The 22,750-nt window shown below is 41.7% G+C and overlaps 1 protein-coding gene and 1 long non-coding RNA gene across 7 annotated transcripts in view; one reads left to right on the plus strand and one right to left on the minus strand.

The window, feature by feature from the left end:
• The window catches only part of SGCD (sarcoglycan delta), a 314,278-nt gene that overhangs the window by 272,057 nt on the left and 19,471 nt on the right, over positions 1-22,750 (plus strand). For all 6 annotated transcript variants that reach the window (XM_052684682.1, XM_052684677.1, XM_052684680.1 and 3 more), the window contains one exon: positions 1,935-2,007. In XM_052684682.1, coding sequence (XP_052540642.1) covers positions 1,935-2,007 — 73 coding nt within the window. The remainder of the gene's footprint in view (positions 1-1,934; positions 2,008-22,750) is intronic.
• LOC128081463 (uncharacterized) lies at positions 5,594-21,022 on the minus strand. The gene is made up of 3 exons (XR_008207200.1): positions 20,647-21,022; positions 11,322-11,519; positions 5,594-9,279 (listed from the first exon to the last, which is right to left on the minus strand). It is a non-coding gene; the product is annotated as an uncharacterized LOC128081463 (long non-coding RNA).

Here is a 22,750-nt window from a genome sequence, read left to right on the forward strand (position 1 = left end):
TGTAAAAATGAATGAAAATTACTGGCATAAACAAAGTCACCTGTTGAGCGATGCAAGTGGGGAAAGTGGTAGAATATCTCCCTGTACCTCTCCCACAGCACTTTCTCATCTTCCTCACCTCAAAAATCATTATTTTATTATGCAATGGGTGCAGGCTACATCTTTCAATAAGTTTCATTGGAAGGCTAATAACCAAGGCAATTGTGTGGATAAGCAGAGTCTTAAATTGTTTGGAAACTGTTGAGAGAGGACAGATCAGATAATAATAACCTTCATGGTTGGCAAGCTGCACCTGCTTCTGACAACTTGTAACAATGAAGGCTTATAGTTAACTTAAGAGCTAAATATCTGTATTGGGCCATGGAAGCAATTTCAATTCCCAAGTATAAAGCTTCAGACTTTAGACTGCTTTTGTCATTTTTGAGATTACTTTGTTTTTCTCTAGGTTAAAAAGGAGTTGTTTTTTTGTTTTACAGACGTTGAGAGTGATTATTTTCATTCCATTTTTTTCTGTTAACTCATAGGGATGGCTTCATTAATCTATCTCAGTGCAAAGACAGTGTACTCACATCAAAGCCATGAGTGTTTCTCCCTTATAATAGTAGTTACAAAAATGTGTTGTGTTTACATTTTGCATCGTCTTCCAATGTGCTCATAGGTAACAATTTTAATAGGACATATTAAAAACAATCTCAAACATATCTAAATGATCCCATCAGGGTCTGTAGCTGGCATCAGAAGCTTTATCAAAGAAAAAAAAATAAGGACATTAAAAAATGCCACTGGTACAGTTTGCATGCAGACACTGAAATTGCTGTGAGGAACGCAGATAATGAATGGCTAGTTGGTCACAGTGTAAATGCATGTAAGGTCTGGATGTAGGAATGTAGGTCAAATTTGTTCCTTGGGTAGACAGCTATGTTCAGGACAACAGGAACATGAATTTCTTGTTCATTGCCATGGGTAAGACTACATCATTCACTGATGTGCTAGCACTGAATGTTTCAATGAGGACGATAAGTGGCATAATGCAGCATGGAGGGTTGGTGACACCCCCTGGGGACAGCTGTGTCCAGTGCTGAGGTCTCAAACAGCATGTTTTAGAAGGGGAATGGGTTCAGAAAAGAGCAGTAGAAAGTCTGGAAAACATGAATGATTCATGTTCACAGAACAGAAAGCCATAACATTTTGGAGAACTGAAGAAAAAGTTGAGGTGGTTGGGTCATTGTCACTAAATAAATGCAGGAGAAAGGTGAAGATTTGTGTTCATGCAGTGTCCATTGGTTGGCATGCAAAGATGTAAGAACATTTAGTGGAAGGAACAATTCTGATTAGATGCCCTTTTTAAAATTAGAACAATTAGTGGAAAAGCTTATTTTATGGGCTCTCTTTGGCTTAGAAATGAAATTTGGAGAGCACATTTTTCTAAAGAGACACAGTGTGGCTCATTTGTGGACCTGTTGCAGAAATGACAAGAGCACAGCCTGACCTGAGAGATGCCTGCAGTAATTGAGCCAAAATTTGGTTTTCCTTTGATTATTTCTCAGAGCCCAGCAAAAGAAATAATTTCATGACATGCATCCAGGTTCATTAGTGAGAGATGTAGCTGCATTGGTTATTAAAGAGGTATCTGTTCCAAGCTCCCTGCATCAGCTGGGGGTCAGCAAACACCTCCCATATTCAGGACACAAATTTTACAGCCTGAAGTGCAGCTTACAGGCAAATCCCAATTGTAATTGAGACAACCAATTTCAGATGATAAGGATTTAGCTTTTCCTGGGGATAGAAGGGGTGTGTGTGAGAAAGAAATGGGGTCAGGCAATGGGGAAATGGGGTCAGATTAAAATTGCACCTAGGTATGATTTGACAATCACTCCCCTGATAACAGCTTATAATGTTTACAATTTGTCTTCTGTTTTGTTTTGTGATTTCAGGAGCAGAAGGCACAGTGTTCCCTAAATCTATAGAAACTCCCAATGTCAGGGCAGACCCCTTCAAGGAACTAAGGTAAACTTTGGAATATGGTTTAACGGTAACTCAGTGGTGCCTTGCTGGGCATCATTTCTGCTTTTGCACAGGAACCTGGGGCTTTGCTTTGGATGGCATCACCAAGGGGATGCCATGGAAGAGAGGGATCTTCCATGTTTATGTCTAATATGACAGAGCTAAAGGCAACTGTGGGTGATGAGAGAACCATTTCTCCTGTGTAACACACTCTGCTTATTTTGGGCTCAGCCTTTGGAAAGAAAGAGAAAAATCTTTCTCCTGGGTGTGCAGGGAGGTACTGGAGTCTGTGCTGAGTCACAGGGTGTAACAGCACAATGATAATGCTCTCCAGCATTGTCTGTCTTGCAGAAATGCAAACCCTCCCTAATCTATACCAATTCCAGCTGTGCATGCATGTCACTGCTGAGCCTTGCAGTCACCACTTGCTGACAGCAGGTATGAGGAGAACTAGTTTTCCCAAAATCTAATGGATCTAATGCTGGGCAATGTACTTTAAAAAGAATGTTAAAGTCTCTATGTGTTAGTTTGGATGATTGGTCTCTGGAAAGATATGGCCTAATCTGAAATCTTCTGGCCGAAAGGGCTGTAGGGGGTTTCTATCAGTGTTTTAATTTTTCTTGCTTAGAAAAAGAGAGAAAAAGAGGGGAAAAAAAATCTGCATGTCATCTTGTCCTTAGATCTTGGGTTGCAAATACAGCTTTCCTGGAGCATACTAGGGGTGAAGCAATCTCTGGACAGCTCAAATTGTGTTGTGAGATGGGAAACAAGCTCTCGTTAGCTCTCTCTGCTGTGATACTGGGAAAAGCAATGGCCCAGCCTAGATCACCATGAGTGGTGAGCAGCATCCAAGCTGCCTTCTCTTGTGCCTATCGCTGTCCTTCAGTTTCTCTCCAGAAATACTCTTATTGTCCCATCCTCACTCTGAGGATCACCTGTCAGACCAAAAGTGCAGCAGTGGTGTGAGTCAGTTCATGGTTAAAGTTTGTTCTGTGATTGGTGACATGAACACTACCTTGTGTTTTTTTCAGTCTCAGTTTGCATTCTTTTAGAACAGAAGAAATGGGGTCCTTGTACAATTTGCCACGCAGCTGCTGGGGCAGTTCCAGGGTCTGCAGAGCACTCATGGGTTGTGATCACATGTGGATGACAAGGGCTTGTTGGTACAGCCCATCTCAGCACAGATTTCCAGCAGGAAAAAAAAAAATCACAATCATGGTTAAAATGTCCATTAGCATCTAAATAACTTAGGGAATCAGGTCCTGTTACTGGTTGTGATTTAGGTCCAAGTTTTTACTTGCTTTGGACTTTTCTAAATGTGGGAGGGGACTTTCATCTGAAGAAATGTAAGGTGTAACATTAAAGGGGGCAGATGTCAATCAAAGTAGCCTTAATCTGATTGAGCATGCTTCTGTTCCATAGAGAATTAAGCAAAATGAAATTGAAACAAACTATGGTGGTATCCATGCAAGGAGTTGATATTTGATCTGCTTTAAATTCTTGTAATTTTACTTGCTCTTGTAAGGAGCTGCTGGAGATCTGGCTTTCTTTGAAATTAGTAGACTGTTTGAAAAAAAATCCTTTAAAAAAAACTGATTTTTTTTTTTTTTGCCCTTTTTAAGGGAAAGTAAGTAGGATTTATTTTGAAAAAAGGCCAAAAGGGTCCTAAAGCATTTTATACACTTCTGAAAATTTTATCTTTGCAAAAGTAAATGTTTTTTTTCTGCCACCCTGACAGGAAAAGAGATGTGGGTAGCGCTTTGCAGAGAAAGTAAAGTTTCCTGAGATCAAATCCTTTACTCCTCCCTAAATCAAGAGCCATCCTTCTCTCCCTACACATACAAAAGTTTGTTGGAGCATTTGTAGGTGAAATAGTGTGTTTTGGGAGCAGCACAGATTTCATAGGGGAAGGAGCCTTATTCTGGGAGGACATCCTTTTGTACCTTCCTATTCTGATAGCATTGTGTGTGCATAAGGTATCCTTAAGTCTGGTTAAAAAGATGCTGTGGTAAAATGGGCCCAAGCAAGATGGCAGACTGTGGGTCCAGAGCTGGTACAAGCATGTACTCAGTAGCTGGCTTGACTCACAAAGACCTCTTTTTCTGTAACAAACAGTGGAAACCTTTCTTTCCTTCTTAGGCTGCAGTTTCTGGGAGAGAGGTGCACCATCAGCTGTTGTGGGCTGTCACCAGTGCCGCCAGCCTCAATCACTGCTCCTAGACCAAATGGTTAAGATTAGTTACACAATCCATTTTCATCCATTTGCTTTTTTCAGTAGCTTAGTGACTCCCACCTCTTCTTTAGGAGACTTCAAAATAAGGTGACAACAACTGTCACAAACAGAAGGAGAGGAGACCAACTGCTTCTGTCACCACTGGGAGCCAGACCATCTGTATGTCTCCTTTTTCTTCTTCCTCTGTTTAACAGACAGACTGATTTCCCCTTCAACACAGGCAGCATGCCACTGTGCCAGTCATTTCTGCTTCTTCCCTTCTTTTTCTTCTCCATCCCACAGGCCTTCAGTCAAGTGCAGACATCACAAAGACTGATACGCTCTGAGCGATGCCACGTACATTCTCAATAGACTTTCTGTCCCTGTTTAGATGAATGACCTTCAGTTCGTATAGCTTAATTCATTTATTGGTGGCTGCTCTACAAGCTGGTCAACTTCCTGGGGACAGACAAGGTAGCCATCCTCCTGGTGCACCAGCAAGCCCTGTATGGCTCTTTTCTCTATGTACCTTTCTTAAAATACTTCTGTCTGCAGCAGTTTAGATGGAGAAAAATTAGGTGGCAGTATGTGCATAGATTTTTCTTACATGCTAAGCTCATAAGATAGTAGTTGGGCTGCAAGAATTGGTTTGGCACTTCTTTGACCCAGGTTTGACTTTGCTGCTGAGACTTCTCAGGTTTTCAGCAACCTCCATGCAACAGAAAGGCTCATGTATCCCAAAAAAAGAATCCTGAGAAGATTCCAGAGCCCAATATCAGTTGTATTAGGAGCAGCAGAGCTCATAAATGCCTGATTTAATGCAGAGGTGGCTGTTATTAGTGATCTATGTTTTCTTTTTGTGATCTAGAGTTTTCTTTAGTCGTGACATAAGAGTAGAAATATATGAAAAACTATTTAATACGCATTAGTGAATATTTTCCTGTATTTACTTTTGAAAAGGGACAGATTCTTTAGCAGAGTGATAGGCCAAGGGGAAACGGTTTCCAGGTAAAGGGGAATTTTAGATTGGATATAAGAAGAAGGTTTTTTTACAGTGAGAGTGATGAAGCACTGGCACAGGTTGCCCAGGTAGGTAAATAGATAAATGCTCTATTCTGGAGACATTCAAGATCAGGCTGGATGGGCTCTGAACATCTGATGGAGCTGTAGTGGTCCCTGTTCATTGCAGGGGAGTTCGACCAGATGGCCTTTAAGGGTCAAACTCAAACAATTCCATAATTCTGTGAAAGTAATTTTAGACTCCTAAATGTTTTGCTAATTGGGTTGTAAGCTAATCAAAAACAGTAAAAAGAAAAGCAAAAAAAAAAAAATCAAATTATTTTCAAATTCTTGGACTGCTTAAAATTCCTGCTGAGCATCATCCCAAAATAGTTAAGAGAGAGGAATTATGAGATTTTTTGGGGGACATTAAATATATGTAGTAATTGAGTCTTTGTAATGCAAGTTGCTATCCTTGTGATTGCCTGTACATAGAGGTTGACTGCAGATGCTCTTTTGTCACTGGATTGTTTTAATAGAGCCCAAGTAACTTGGTAAGAGCTTTACTTGAGAGCCTCTCCTTGACTCTGACAGAAATCACCAGGCTTCCTCATTTGTCTTCTTTCAAGAGGGCAATATATGTTAAGAAGAGTAACAAAAACTGTCTGACAATCACAAGATCAGTGCCTTCACTGCTATTGAGACATCCTTCAAGGAGAGGGATAAGGGCTAGACCAGCTGATGAGTGGCAGTGAAGGGAAATAATTGGAGGTGGAAACATAACTAAAAAGTGAGTGGTCCAATGTAAAAAAAAAAAAGTATCAAAAGGATGTTAAACTAATACATGCAGGAAGGGTGCATGTTGAACAGGTGCTGTACAAGAGCACCTGTCCGTGGGCTTGTTGTTAGGGCAGCTTCCTCAACCCAAACTGCCTTGTTCAGACCTAGCATAGGGATCTCCCTCATAACCAGACTGCTAGGCAAGCACTTGCACTGCAAGCGTGTTGCTGAAACCCTAGTTTAGGGTGTTTATGTTCCTGGAGTTAAATAAAAAGAAAACAGCGTGAAATTCACTTTGTAAGCGGCAATCACAGACCTGGAATTCATCCACAGTCATTGTAGGTTAAAAAATGCCATAAACTGCTCATCCAAGGCTGGGAAACCAAGGCATGATTGTTTTTCCTGTTATACACAAATATAGTTAAGGGAGAATTAATCTCTTGGGCTTAAAGGGGTAATTTTTGACCAAAGTTAATTATGAAGCACTGAAAGTACCCAATAACAGATGAAATGCACTTGTAGTTTGATTTTATTAGGGCAATTCTACCTTACCATGTACAGTATTGAACTATCCAAATAGTCCAAGTGAGACCCATTGTACCAAAAAGCAATTTAAATACAGTGCTTAGCTAATGCAACAGCACTCTTTCTGTGAAATAATAATTCTTATCGAATTAAGGCTTCTCTCAGCTGTGCTTCACAAAGCAGCAGAGATATTTTCAATAAGAACAAACACAAATAATGTTTCTGTCTAAAAACCATTATGTTCACAAAGATCAAAGGAACAAAAAGTAGAAGAAACACAAAAAATCAGTTGTATGAAAGAGGAAGCATTTGGTGGGAAATGGATGTCATTTATGAAGAGTAGCATGTCACATTGAAACATAGTTTAGCTTTTAGCAAACACTGGGAATTCCTTCAAGGCGGCAGCAAGGAAAAAATGGTCAATTTAGCCTTGCAACTAGTAGTGTTGTTTTCAGATTGATTAGCTGGTAAGGGTGCTGTAGCAGAAATGCTGAATCACGGCCTGAAGCAGTGATTGAGCACCTGGTAGGAAGGCAGGGCCAGCCCAGGGGAGCTCAGGTGCATGCAGTGCTCCTGAGTGATTGGAAGGGGTGGAGCCAGGATTCATCCCTTACCAGACCTCATTTAAGGGCTGGCAGTGGAGATAAGAGGGTTTTGCTAGAGGTCCCTGCCTACTTGAGGCCTGCTGAAGGTAAGCAGTTTTTCTTCCTCTGTTTCTGCATCCGTGGTTGTTGCATTTGGGCTTGTTCTTAGTTGCTGCAGCCTAGGGCTGTTCCACTGCTATTGTTGCTGTAGTTGCTATCATGTTGTAGCATTACAGTAGCTGTTCTTTTCTTTGTTTTACTGGTGCATATGTAATAATTCTGGTAGAATTTTACCAGCTTCAAAACAACATGCTTTTGCCTTGAGATGGATTTTACTTTCCTTGTTTTGTAACAAAATGTAATAGTGATTTAAGAAGGCAGGATTTCTAGAATTGTCCTCACCAAGCCAGTGCCTTCCTTTGTGTATACAGTTGGAATGAGAGAAGAGGTTCCTAGTTTCTGAACTTCAAGCTAGTTTGAGTGGACCCTTGTGAGGTTTGTTTGAAAGGCAGAAGTTCTCATCACTCCTGATGTGCTAATCTAGGATTCCACATGTGATCTGACGATTTTCTCATGGCAGGTAACATTTCTTGAAGCACTTGATGTTGAATGTGACTTCCTCAGAGCAGAACTCATGATCGCTTCACAGCTGCTTTGCTGTTGACATGCCTTCTTGCTGCTGGCCATTTGTCTGTTAGAGCAGACAAACCACAGCCCCAGGTCAAAGGGAGTCTTTCCATGAGGCTTCTTATGGATGATATATTGAGCACTTCATACAATGCATTCGATAGAAGGCTTGGAGTTAAGGAGGCAGATGATTGCAGGTGTTTTCCTTCTGTTAAAATAGAACTGTTGCAGAGGAGTCTTGCTGCTCCCTCTTATTGCTACAGCATATCTGCTCTTAATGACTATCACCCTTTCCCACCCAGCACAAGATACGGGATTTAGCTCTTAGTGTTCTTTCCTTCCCTATTTTTAGCAGGTGGTGCCTAGATATGGATCAGATAATCAGGCACACACCTGGCAAATGACAGAGGCACTGACAGAGCTTTGCTGACTTATCCCAGCTGTATAAATCATGGCATGGCCCTGCTCACTGTGCTGCTAACAGGAGCTGCCCACTGACAGGCAGATCCTTTTCAAGAAGGGCTGGTGGACAGTGAAGGCCATCTTAGTGGGAAGGTGAGTTTGGCATAAAGGTGTTTAAATTGCTGGAGTAAAAAATGAGATAGGCTCAAACTGCAAAAGAAAGTAGCTGGAATTTGTGATTGAACAGTCTGTGGTCAGCTATGGGGCTCTTTTTGGATGCACTAGTGTGTAAGTGCAGGTGTGTGGGTGCAGGAGCATCTTCCAGAGCTACATGGCCCATAACTGAAAGCAGAAGTGTGAGAATAGGGCAGGAAGGGGCAGATTTCTAAATTAAACTGCTGCCAAATGGCATGGTGTATAAGGTAGAGAGCAGTGGAAATCTCTCATTTCTGGCTGGAGGATGCACAGGATTCCTCTCCTTATGTATATAATTGAGCAGCAAAATAGCAAGTGTGTGCTCATTGCCTTTCTCTAGTTAGACCAGGGAAATTTCTGCTGCCCCCTGCATACAACAGTACAGGCTGGATCATTATTTGCTGTCTGCATTTATTCTGCAAGTGTTTCCTAATGCAAACAAAATCTTTTTCTGGGAGGTATTAATCATCAATCCTGCTTGTTATCTCAGGCTGGATATCTTTTGTGTACACAGGATCAGTGTTCTGCCAAGGTGTGTTGCACCTGTGGTTGTCATTACATTTCAGCAGCTGAATATCACTTGTTCCATAATCAGAGCATCCCTTCCAATGCTGCTCACAAAGGTGTGCAGGCCAGAAGTCCTCTGGGACCTGAGAGAAGCCCAATTGGTGCTAGCAATCTGTGTACAGTCAGACAGACACAGGCATCCATTTGAATAACAAAAATGTAAACTGTTTTTGCTTTTTTTTTTTTTTTAAACACTGTGCAGCATGCTGCTAACCTTGGGTAGAAAATAGATGCTAATAAATGCGAGGTCTTAAAATGTGAATAATAGCCATTTCACACTTCGTGGCAGATTCATACTGGTGAAATGGCTTAATACTTAATTACAATGCTTGTCCTTCCCTCAAGTGCAGATGACATTCCTCAGATAGATTTTTGCGATGACATCTGTGGAAATAAGTTGAGAAACTAATTAGTTATTCACATAATACAAAATATCGATGGTGCACTGATTAAAAGGATGTGGTGGCATCCGACTAACATGATGTATCTGTCTGGTAGTTCAGTCTGCTCCCTGAGGTGATGTGTTTTGGAAGAGAAAATAATAAAAACAACCCCTGGCCGCTACAACACAGATGTTTATATTTTGTTAATGATTAAGCAGAGCTACCATGTTCAGGAGTGGCATAACTTATTGCTTGTGCCTAGGAGGAGCACCAGGTCTGTGGGCTCTAAGGACCGTTTTTGTGGTGTTGACTGTAATGGGATCTGCAGGTTATTGACAAACAGCAGCCCTAAGCATCCTAAAAGCAATCATTAGACAACTGTCCAGAGAGAAGAGCTGGCAGGCCAGCATTTGTTTCACTGCAAGTCGGGCAACACTTTCCTTGCAGCAGAGCCTTCTCAGCTCTATCCTTGTGGGGTAGCTGAGAGATGGTGTCTGCTGTGAGATGAGACATTTGGAACAGGTTGTGCATAGAGATGTCCCATCCCTGCAGACAGCCAAGTCAGGCTAGTGGGGCTCTGAGCAGCTGGTGGACCTGTGGATTCAGTGCAGGGGAGTTGGATCAGGTGATCTTTAAGGGTCCCCTCCTACTCCAATGATTCTGTGTTTCTGTAATTGGTAATGCTTTGTGAGAGTCTCAGTAACTGTTGGTTTATTGTAGCATTTGCGCTTGAAAATTGTTTGTACCAAGGATAGTGAACATGAAATGCAGAAGTAGAGAAGACACAAAGGAGGCACCTTACCGACCCGTGCTCCTGATCCTATGTTTAACTCCTTTGAAAATTGTGTGATATTTAGGATGTATTCATGTTCAAAATGGCTGAATATCTCAGATTTTCCTTGAAATGTAGTTCTTACCTTAAATAAATGGGAGGAATTCAATCCACTGAACACCATGTTTGCATTTTGGTAGAATATTATCTGGCTTTCTTTAATATTTATGTCTTTCCCTCCAGCTGTGTATCTTGCATTTCTAAAACCTGAAGTGAAGGGCAAAGTAGGCTGCATATAAGTGCTCAGTCCTTGTCTTTAAGGGCAGTCTCCTTGCCAAGGCTTTGTATATCAGTGCCTGCAGCACCATGAGCCCAGCATGGGAATCGCAGCCAGGGTTTGGCTGCTGTAGTTGTGAACCAACTTCCTCAAACCTGAGTGCTTAATACAGATTTCTCGTTAACCTGAACAAAATAGGGAAGGGCAGTTCAGGTGCTTTCCTACACAAGTGAGAAGTTCCTCAGGGTTTTGTTCCCTTTTGCTTACTGCTTGTGCCTGAGCTCAGCTGTATCGAGGCAATCATAGTTATTATGGAGTGTGAGTGAGGTGCTTTGAGCTGTACAAGTCCATCCTGGTTAAAAAGGACACTTTCACAAAAGCATCAATTGTACCTTAGACAGGAATTGATAGTGGTTGTATAGCCATATTAAAGAGAAGAAAAATGTATTTCTAACCATAATGAGATTCTTGCTTTTGAAAGCAGTGCTTTGTATCTTATTAAGAGAAGTCATAAATATTCACTGTGCCTAGAGGATCTTTAGTCCAAATTTGTGTCATGTGGAATAGAGCTGTTTTCTCTAGGCCGAGAAGGGTGGCTGTGTTGTTACTTCACATCTTGATTTTATCCTTGGAAGGCGTGGTGCTGCTGCTGCCCTGCTCCTTATGTTTTATATAAATCCATCCTTTATGTTGCAGTCTAGCTTTATCCCATGGGCTTATGTGGCACCTCTGGCAGTCTGAATAATAGTTTCCTTTCAAATGACATCGCTGAGATCACATACTCCTTGCTTTCAAATGGTGTTTGATGTCATGAGAACCCATCTCTAGATGTGACTCAACAGTCAAACCTGTGTCCCTTATGCAGCAGAACAGTACCAGACCAAGAAGGGGGCTTGATTTGCTTTCTGCAGGGTGCTGTCAGATATGTCATTGCCATATCATCGTTGCAATTCATAAGGTGTGTTGCACTGAAGGCCACTGTTTTGCTATTTACGCAAACCATGGCAACTCCCATGGGCTGGAATTGGAAATTTGTGTGCAGATTCAGCTCAGAAAACAGAATCCTTTACAAAGCTAGTCTTGGTGGCCAGTTGGCCCATCTTGAGCAAGCTCTCAGGCTGTATGATTCCCAGATTCTGCTAATGCTTCTGAAGCTGACAGTTCCCAGCTCAGTTGGGATCGGTGTGAGCAGCTGAGAAAAAGCAACAGTTCTTAGATGCCAAGTATTTGAAAGCATTGTGTAAAAGGTAGAAGGCAAAATGGCAGTCGCTATTTATTCCATCAGCTGATGTGGCTGCTCTAAATATATGAAACAATATATGCACATGGCTTTGCTGGCAAGTAAAATAGTGCAGTGTCTCACTCCAGCTGCACAAGGACTTGGTGTCTTTGGATAGAAAAAGACAAAATTATAAACAGCGTGTTCCACAGTGCTGTGTGTTGCTTTGGGTCAGTGCATGAAATGAGGAAGCAGAAATGTGATTATGACCAATAAAAGCCAAAAAGCAGGTGAGTGTCTCTGAGAGAGCCTGAAAAACACTTTCAGAAACACAGCTCAGTTCTCCAGTAGGGAGGAACACATTTCTCAGAGCATGGGCAGTGGCTGTGGAAAGAGAGAGGAGCTTTTTCCCCTGGGTTCAACTGACACAAATGGGGGTCAGGCTGCATGGACCCAGCAGCTATTTCACCAGCTGAAACTTCTGCATCTCAGCTGCAATTCTGTCATGTTGAATTGACCTTGGTTCATGGGATCTCTCTTGCATTTCACAATACTAAAACACATTCTCTTCCTCTGGTTTCACATCATTAAGGATGGGCATGGGAGGAGACTGCTGAGGACATGTTATAAAACAACACTGGGGAATCAAGCGAAAACCCCCAAAACTTACACCATTAAGGATCATAGAAGAGATTGTAAAACAGAGGAAAATGGCTTCCTCGTGCATTTGAGAACAGCTGAGAAGGCTGGATAATGAGTGGATGTGCTGCTATAAGGAGATGTTCCCTGCCAGTGAACTCAGAGAAAATCTGCTTATATTTAATAAGGGTAGAAAGCAAGACAGAGTTCATGCTGCTAGTGCTGAACTGTGTGACAGTGATAACAATGTCGTGTCCTGTCCACTTCCTTGAGTACTAACATTGTAAAAGATAGAAGTAAAGTAAAATGACACTTTTTTTTGAGAGCTTGGTGTCTTAAATTTAATCAATATTAATGGATATTAATGGAAGGTTATTAGAACTGTTCATTTTGATAGAAAATGTGCAGTATCTTCTCATGCAGTGCCAGAGGTTAAAGATTGTGCTTGCTTCCTAAGGTTCATGAAATGAAATTCTCTTATGATCCACGAGATGTGATTGAGTGAAAAATGTGTGCATGTGAGATGGTTTGTAATAAATTCATGTTGCAAATAAAGGCGGTCTTAGGAAAGCAGCCTATCATACTTGAATCAGCTGAGGATCTCTCTTGAAAAGATGGCAGCTTTTATGTAAACCTGAAGAATTTCCTTTTGGAAACCCGAGTGCTTCTGGAAGGATCACCTGTGCTTTTGTCTGGGTTATATATCTCTAAATAACTAGAGATGACATTTCTGACAGATCCTTTGTAGGTACCAGAGCTAAACTGCCTGCCTGAGCCCTCCAAATGCTCCCTACCAGATGATCAATTCTTGTTCCTGTGGGTCAGGAGGAGCTGTGTGGGGAGCAGAATGAGAAAGCCAGTCCTGAGTGTGCTGTGCAGGTTCCAGCACTGTGTTTTCCCTGCTCCCCAGATCCAAACTGTTGGGTATATACCATAATGCAAGCATTGGCTTTATTCCCTAATTGTTTTTAAAAGTACAGAAACTTTGGTAATGTGGGACCTGTGCGGGTTTGATGTTAGGACTGCATCTTGCAAGCAATACTTTGCCTTTAAGTATCCATGTAGATCATGAAGTAGTGTTGCACCTACACTCGCACTAAATATCTCAATTTAATGGGTTCTTAGTTCAGTTCGATCTCTCTCCGTTGGCACTGTTCTGAACAGTGGGAGAGGACCAAACAATGACTTTGTCAGAGTGTTTTGCAGAGCTTCAGATTCATGCATTCAAGCAACATCACACCAGGAGGCTAAATCTTTGAGTCTAGAGGTTAGCTACAGATAGAAAGAATAAATCAAGCAATAAAAGATGCCTATATAAAAGGATATTTCCTATGAAATGAAATGCTTCAGAGTTCATCATAAACCCCTGACATGCATTCAGTCACTCTGCCTGCTGTCGCAGTCTGAAATACATTTCAAGGTGCCTGCATATTTTTATGCTGTAACCTCTAATAAATACATAGACATTTTCAATGATGCTGCATCATACTTTGTGAATTGATATGCTGTGAAGGGGGAAGCTGTGTCAGTGCAATGGGAATTCTGCAGGCAAAAGTTCTCTGCTACATATTATTGCCAAGGGATGTTCAGATTGGAAATTAAGAACAGTTTCTTAACTGAAAGAGTGATGGTGCATTGACACGGGCTGCCCAGGGAGGCTGGGGAGTCACTGTCCCTGGAGATGTTTGAGAACTGTGGGGATGTGACACTGAGGGACACAGCTGGCATGGTGGGATGGGTAGGGATTGGACCTGGTGACTTCAGAGGTCCTTTCCAGCTTCTTTGATTCTATTAAAAGTGTTTCTCTGGGGGCTGCAGTACGTCCAGGTGTCTGGGCAATACCAAAAGGCGTTGCTTTCATAATCACCTCTTTGAGGAAGTTTTGTCTATCTGGATGCTAGTTCTGTGTTTCTGTGTGAAGCAAAATATATCTGTTCCTGTAGTGGCTTTTGTAGTCTAGGCCATGGTATGGATTATCAGTCATTGCATGAGAATGGAAAAGTGTCTCCTTGGGCCACATCACTGAGCTCCTTCTGTTTAAAGATCACATCATTTTCAAAGCATTGGTTTCTTTTGGTTGTTCATTTTATTTTTACAGAACTATGTGCATAAGTCACAAAGAGGAGTAGAAAGTGAGAAGTGATACCTTGTACTTATTCTTTATGGGCTTATCTGGTTTATTTTGACATTAAAGTTTCAGCAGTAGTGGTTTCTGAAGAGCTTAAAGTATATAAACTGGAGAATTCGGGTAGTATACAAGGTGTACAGACAAAATAGATTCAGCATCACTATCTAGCTGAATAACTGTAGCTTTATCTTGCATGCTAGAACAACTCCAGTAGTGAACCATATTTCCAGTGTCAAATCTTAATACATTCATGGAGATGCTGAGGCTGTTTGGCTTTATAGGCTTATAACTTGGAGTGATCTATGGGCAATGCTGGATTTGGCCAGATGGAAATTCCCTCCTTCAGTGATGTACCAGCCCCCAATGGCCAGCGAGCTGATGCAGCTGCATATAGCTCAGAGCCCAGCAGTCTGTGGACAGGCAGTGAGCGCAGCACTTGGAGATATATTGGCAGCTTTGCCATTAGAACCACTATACTTTTCCTGCTGTGTGCTCAGCTAATATAAATATTCCTGAACTTCTTTTATACATACTCAGTATGCATCTGTGCCTTTTTTTGCAGAAAATACCATTTTTTTAATATTGAAATACGAGAGCGTAGAGCTTTTAGAATTCTATTTCTGTATTCATGGCACAAATCACAGTGAGAGCAAGAGCTGGGTGTCAGAGCTGCAGGACAAACTGCGTTTCTGAGTGCATCCACCAGGGCTTCACTCTTTCAGAGCAGTATGCCAAAAGTGTGCCATTTCCACACAAAGCCTTTGGCAGCACTGGGTACAGAATGCCTCAGTAGTGCAGCTGAGCTGGAGGGCTGGTGGCTGTTCCTCAGCAGTAAATGTGTGCAGCACAGCAGTCACAACCAGTAGCCTTGTCATCTCCAGCAGTAGAAAGGACCAGTAAATTCCCCTCAGAAGGGGGCTCATTTGCCAAGCCAAATGCCTGTAGTGCAGCTAACTCCACTTTCTTAGCAGAACACAAATATAACAGTCTTTTCTATAGTGCCCAGCAGTGTTTATCTTCCAGGTTGACTGGCCTGCATTGACATTAGTGTCCCCCGAGCTTCTGAACTTAATAATTTCCAGTAGCTGCTTGCCTGCTTGAAGCAGTTCCAGTCCAGCCTCCAGTGTATTCTTCCTGTCAGTCACTATGGGAACAGCAATCAAAGCTCCTATTTATGGCTCTGTAGATGTCTGAGGTCATGGAGCACAGGTCTGGTGGGAACAATTAAAACAGGCCTGTCCAGTTATGTCTTTTTAAGTTCTCCCCACATTATAACTCTAAGTAGAGCAGTACAGTTAAAGCAGCATGACTGTTAGGATGTAATTGCCTTATAAAAGGATATCCTTTATAGGAGATAGATATTCCATGTACTGTCATCTATGGGAACATACTGAGAGTAGTCAGTATCTCTAGCACTGGATGAAACCTGCCCCAGGTTTTTTTCTGCAAACCCGATGGGGAACTGCATGCTGCCAGACCCTGCAGGGTCCCCAGGGATGCATCTCTGGTACTGGGTACTTCTCTTACTGGTAAACTGAAAATTTCCAATGCTTGTATTTAGGCTGACAGTAAATGTTGTTATACCTGGTGGCTTACTCTACAATAATAAACAGGAAAAAAGTGAGAACTGTGGGAGTGCAAGGAGGGAAGGACTGTGATGAGCTTAATATCTGAGGGATAGCAGGGTAATTCTTTAGCAGTGGCCAAGTTTTGTAGGAAAAAAAACTGTTTCCTACTTTCCCTTGTATTGAAATAATTGTGTGATGGAGCCTTGGTGCCCCATTGCTGGAGCTGATTGAGTCTGGGGGTTATGTAGGTTCCTTCCCCTTGACCACTGATGTGGTATAGAACATCTTGAGTTGGAAGGAACACATAAGGATCATTGAGTCCAATTCCAGGCTCCACACAGGATCAACTGAAAATCAGAACATATGTAAATTACATCAGAATGAAAATCACTTGGGCCAGAAAGTTGAGTAGCAAATACTATGTGAAGATATAATTATGTGCAGTTCATGTGCACTGGGTGCAGGAAAATGCTACGTCAGTTTTAAATACCAGCCAGCATGTGTGTAAACGTATTTGTAAATCTTCACTCTTATCTAATGACCCAATTATTTTAAATATTTCAAATATCTTTCTGAAAGGCTTATTACGTAAAGGAATTTGTGACCCTCCACAGACAGCAATGGGAATTTCTGCCAGAGCTGACACTAAAACTGAACAGAGGAAACATTTCGCTTGTCTGTCATTTTTGGGAAGCTCTCCAAATATGTGAAGTTGGTATCAACCCATAGCAATTCCCCAACCTGTGATGGGCCCCAGTCAGCGCTGCCCCTCAGACTGCCCATACTATAGCATGTGAATAACTGCAGATGTCACACATTCCTTCTTGAAACACAAGATAGAAAATCTCAATTATCACCCTCCCTGCTATTTTCTGACCAGTTCCTTCCTTGACTCAGCAGTTCAGTATCTGTGTTTCTCTCTATATCTGTATCAGATTTCTTTGAGCTCTGTTCTGCAGCCTTGATATTTAGTGTCCAAACAGGTAGTTGACTCATTTCAGTATTCTATCCCAGCAGTTACCCTGGCTAATGGTAGCAAGTGGGCTGTGGAACTGATTTGGTTTGGGAGGTCCAGTGATAAATGTGGCTTCTCCCTATGGTGTATGGAGGGGACTCAGAAGTCCTCATTTCTTTGGGGCTGTCACATGAGGACTGGATTCAGTATTCTGGAGCAGGAATTAATGATACTGCCTGCTGATATGTAGGGGTGTTGAATGGAAGGTGGAATCATGCATGTTCCAGTGTGAGGGATGCAGTTTGTGCTAACTTCAGCAGGTGAAATTTCTTTGTCTATGGGAAGCAAGTAACATTTGGAAAATTGTCAGAGTGACGCTCCCAGGTGGTAGAAGACATCTATCATATCTTCTGCATGGAAGGATATAAGCACCCTACCTTCTTCCTGGCAGCGTTTGCTTACTGACACCCTTGGAAACAACAGTAGTAATTTCACTAGAAAAGCTTTAGCAGAGTGGTGGCCACCATGAAAGGCTGTCCATATTCCACATGTGCTCAAGGAACTCAGATATTAAGTTCTTGCCTGGTTTGTTTTCTCTCCTGCTGCCTACCAAGCATGCAATCAATATATAGTGTTAATTTGACTGCTGAGAGGTACCACGAGAGTGCAGGCAATTGAGAAGAAACAAAGAATTCTGGAGAGAAGAAAACAAAACCCTACACCTTACAGCTTTGATTGTTGTTTTTTTTGACAATGGTTAAATGACCATGATTTATTTTTTCTTTTGCACATTTATTCTGGGTATTTTTGGGCCAGACAAAAGAATTCAAGTTGCTTTTAAGGTTTGGAATCCAATTGCCTTTCCCTTGTTATGTTTCCAAGGAAACTCTATTGACTTCTTTTAAAGGCAATACTTAGGAAGTCAGTCAGGTTATGTTTCTGTACCTGGGGCCATTCCCACCACTGAGACCATCTGGTGAAGCTCCTGGTGGAGGCAGTGGCTTAGGGCCGTGCTCTGCAGTGGAAGTGGCAGTTTTCTTGAGGAAGTTTTCAAATGAGTTGTCTTGGGCACTAGGAGAAATCAGCGGCAAGGAGTTGCCTGTACAACTTTGCTGTTTTGGGGAGGAGGGTGAGTTACTCCTGGGCTGTGCTGAGCCATCCCCACTGCTCTTATACTGCAGTAACCCCAGGGAGCTCTGAATGTGCTCATCTAGGGTCGCAAAGGCAGTTCATCACAGGAATAGAAATTGAACTCCAGTGCTTCAACCACAAAGCCAGTCCTCCTACCTGCCTCTTTTTCAGAAAACAAAACAGAAGGAAATGAAATTCCCTGCTAAAAACTTCTAGGAAGAAATTATGACACTGAGGGGTGCTGAGTTCATTTTTATTAATCCGTTTCATTTAATCTCTGCTTGACCTGCTCTGTTAGCATCTGTGATTCTCTCTGTTACTTGAAAAGAAAAAAGTCATACAAAAGAGGTTATGAGTGTGAAAATATGGACTTGCCCAAGAAAGGATTGAAGGAGCTTCATGGAAGTCAAGAAATGTTAAACGCTTTCTCTTTTTGCTGTGTTGAGCCAAGAAGCAAGAAGACTGATTTCTTTGAGCTCTGTTCTGCAGCAAGGATCAGTAATTTACAGCATGGATGCTGGCAGAGGAAGAGTCAAGAGCAAGGATTGCTGTTTCTTGAGATGTGCACCCAAAGCATTGGGTACTGTATTTCCCAGTATTTCCCAGTATCCACGTGTTACAGATGGAGAAGGGCAGGGGTGTTGTTTCTCATTGGGAATCATAGAATCACTAATGTTGGAAAAGACTGCTAAGATCATCTAGTCAGCAACTGAATTGCTGCCACTAGGTTCAACCTGTCTCCCAGTTAAGAAAAACACTGTCCTGCATATCTCTTGAAAAATTGCCAGACTGTACCTTGAAATGCGTGTTATATTCAGGAGTGATTATATGCAAAAGATAAACAGAAATCAGTTTCATTTTTAGCTGAAGAGAAATTGACCCTTAGAATTTGCAAAACATCCTCTTCTCAGAATTAAAGTAGTCCCTTTGGAGACATCTCTGTACTCTCTTTTACAGCAAGTTGGCTTTTTTTAATTGCCTGATCTCTTTCTATCTGTAGTTCATTCTCCTCTCCACCCACCTCCACAATCTCTTTGTTTTCTTCTCTGCACCATTTCCCAACCTATTTTTCTTTGGAAACAAGAAATGAGCTGTAAATCTCAAATGACTTGAAGATTTTCAAAGAACTGGGAGGAAAAACTATTTCAAAAATCCCGTCCCTCCCACTGCCCTGCTAACTCCAGTAGCAGCTCAGAAACTGGCCCCACCAAATGCTGGTCCCTGCTCTCATTTTCTGTCCTCAGAAATCTTGACTTTTTCTTGGCACTCCTCCTGAGAAAGTGTGTTCATTTTTCATGTATTTGTATTCTCTGTTGGATGTTATAGATTGTACAGAGGAAAAATTTCCAAATTATCAAAACAGGTTGTGAATCAGTGCTATAATGTGAAGAGCAATCACAGATCAGTGGGTACTCATGAAAAATTCTGTTTTTCTCAAAGACAGCTGTCAGATTAGCTAGTTTTGATACAGGAATAAGCAACTAACTTTTAGGTTACTGTCCTTCTCAGTGGTGGTATACATGATAGATTTAAGGTTAGAAAAGACCACAAAGATCATCAAGTCCAACTGTTTTGCCATCCCCCCATACCCATTAATCCACATTACTCAGTATCCTGACCTAGACAGTTTATTCTGTCACTTTGCTTCCCTAACTTTATCAAATATCAGCATGTGAGAAGTTGGGTGAACTGGTTCGCAATAGCATTAAGCCAGAAATAGTTATTTCTTTTCAATAGAGCCAAGTCCTGTGTCTCTATGCATGGTCATGGTTGCCTGTAGAGGGAAGGGTGTGGATGCTCATAATTGTGAGGCTGCTTTGTGTCTGTCAGACAGCAAGGCATGGAATTTCTCCTGCAGATATGAGGAGCACCTCTAATCAAGGAGCAAGCCTGAGAATGAACCATCTGCTGGGACTCACGAAGGGTGAAATAGCTCCCTAGCTTTTGAGCAGAAGCCCAGCACACTAGAAAACTGGATGGTTCAGTATTCCTGTGAAGTAATCTGAGGAGTTTGGGGTCATTGCTGAGACCTTATGCACGCAGACATAAAACTGTATTCCTGGTGTAAATTGTGAAAGAGGCCACAACTTTGGCATATAGTCCCTTTAGATGTACAATTATGCCTGTTTGCCATTTTATGAAGTATACAGAGGACAGCAAATGGTACTTCTGCATAAAAACAAAAAACCTGCTACGTGCTCTATATAGCTCTGATCAGAGGGGGGAAAATGACTACAGATTTGTGGTTGACAAGCTTCAGAAAGGGTTCGGCAGAGTGTGAAAATTGACATTTAGCAAATAGCAATTCAGCCTTCATTTTTTGTCAAGTTGCTTGGAATAAACTGCAGGTTTAAAACAAAATGTTTGGTCACTTGTTACATTGGATATTGCTTGTCTCATTACTGCAGTTAATTAAAGGGGGGACCGAAAGTCAAAGCCAGAGTCAATAAGATTGTTAATAAAGATTTAATTTGGTGGAATCATTATAAATTGACTGTACTGTGAATGGATATACCATAGGAGTATCAGTGTCGGAAGGTCTATGAATGCATTTTCAGAAATAGCCACCAGGTTGTAGCCAATTTGTCATGCTAAATAAGCTCTTCAAATCCACTTACAGTATTCACTACATGCTTTCAAGGGATACCACCACCACGTATGTGATGCATACAGACTTACCTTTTTTCCAGCAGGTATTCTACCGTTTCAAATCCTTCCTACTTTTGGTATCTCCATATTTCTTCATTGTAAGTTACTTACTATGAAGTCCAATCTTCTTATAAGGAACAGAATAAATCATCAAGGCAGTGAAAAAGTAAATCACTGCAGAAAGCACTGCAGTAATCTGAGCCTGTTCACTGTCCACGTGAGATTTTAATCTGTCTGACACTTTCCATTATGTCTGACCAAGAGGCAAATAGAAATCCCATGACAGAGAGACTTCAAAAAATAATTTTTAATGGAAGTCTGCAGCCACCTTTCATTAAGCAGTTCTGATGTAGAAGAATTCTTGCAAACCACTGATGATAATGACTGCAGTATTTGCATAGCACTGCACCCCTGCCAGTATCATCTATATACTTTGGATTATCATGAGAAAGTGATTTCTCTGCCAGTGACCACATGCAGGTCTGCTCAGAGGGATTATGCAACACCCTGGAAAAAAAAAAAGATTAAAAAACAAACAATTGCTTCTTCAGTCTTCTGAAGTTGGACAAAAGAGCAAGCATTCAAAGTAAAGTAGTGGGGAGTTGGCCCAGATTGATTCTTCGTGATATTTTGCTGCCTTCACTGCACATGAAAGTCACCCTGAAGTGGAGCACTATGTATGTTAGGTTAATAAATACTTAATGTGTCAACCTAGCGAGTTTTATCTGACACAAGTCCCATCTTTCTGTTGAATTTTCTAATTTTACACCAGCTCTGGTGGCATTTGTCCTCCTGCAACCATCCAGAAGCCAACATAAATTCTGTGACGTGCTCCAAAAGCTATTGCAATGCTTGCACCCATTTACATTGACCAGGCCAACTTACTGTAACCCTGTAGGGTGTTAGGATTGGGTTGACACTGTGTTGCTCACCTCACAGCTACAGATGGGAGGTCTGAGGCCAGTTTGCCTCTGCACACGCTGCTACTAGGCAGCAAGCTATGCCAGTGGCTTGAGGAGCTACCATGCTGTTTCTATTTCTTTATTTCACTCCTGGCTTAGTAACAATGCATCAAGATAATACCCGATCTTACCAGCCTCTTCTGTAATTCTAGCTGAAAAGGTTTCTTCCAATTAATGCCATTTAATTAGAAGCTTTCAACCTGTAATTAGAAACTTACACCAGCCCAACCTTTGTTTCTGGAAAATGCATTTCTGGTTTAGGCAATTACAGTAACATAAAAAGTAATTATTTTTCTCCATGTGTGAAATGAGTGTTCTCATTAATGCACCCAACAGGAGGAGGAATTTGTTTTGTTTCAATTTGTTTTCTTAAGTAACTTACTGCAGTAAAATAAGGTACAGCCAACACACAGAAGATGGTGCTTTACATGGTAGCTGGGGCACATCTAGCTCCTGAGACTGTCCCTTGCTCCTGCTGGCAGCACAGAGAAACTGCATACAATTAACACAATGCGGTTAACAAGCCTCTGTGAAGGAACTGCCAGTGATAATGTCATTTACTATCCCTCTTTTATCGTTCCAGAAGAAAAGACATTCATCCCTTGCCTTTCCTCTAACCAAAGCGCATTCTCTGCTTTTTTTTTATCTCATGGTATCTCCTATGGTTGATTCCTGGCATTAATTATATTAATAAATAGAGCTGTAGTCTGGCTCAATCTCCTCAATCCCACCTACAACTGCTGTGATTTTATTAATCACTCCTTTGCTCCCAACTGGTAACTCCTCTCCCTTGAGAAACAGGCACTGTGCCTCTGGCATCAGCACCCATGGGACTGTGCTGCTCTGGATGCAGCCCTGGCCATTCCTTTTTTTGGAAGAATTTCTTCTCCGAAAAAGTGGTTAAATTAAATTCCTGGAGGTGTTCCAGAACTGTGGAGATGTGGGGGTGGGTTGAGGTTGGACTTGTTGATCTCAGTGGTCTTTTCCAACCTCTTTGATTCTGTGATTCTGCCGTTGCCCTGGTTTTGCAGCAGTTTCCCACCACTTGGCCCTGTAACATCTCTGGATGTCGGAGCTCATCAATTAAGGCTGAAAGATTGAGCACGGCAGGACGGAGGGAATCCTGCAGACAGCTCTCTGCTCACGTCTGTCAGGCACAGTGGGGATTCGGA

The sequence above is a fragment of the Tympanuchus pallidicinctus genome, unplaced genomic scaffold (assembly GCF_026119805.1).
Source record: "Tympanuchus pallidicinctus isolate F22 unplaced genomic scaffold, pur_lepc_1.0 scaffold21, whole genome shotgun sequence".
Classification (NCBI taxonomy): domain Eukaryota; kingdom Metazoa; phylum Chordata; class Aves; order Galliformes; family Phasianidae; genus Tympanuchus; species Tympanuchus pallidicinctus.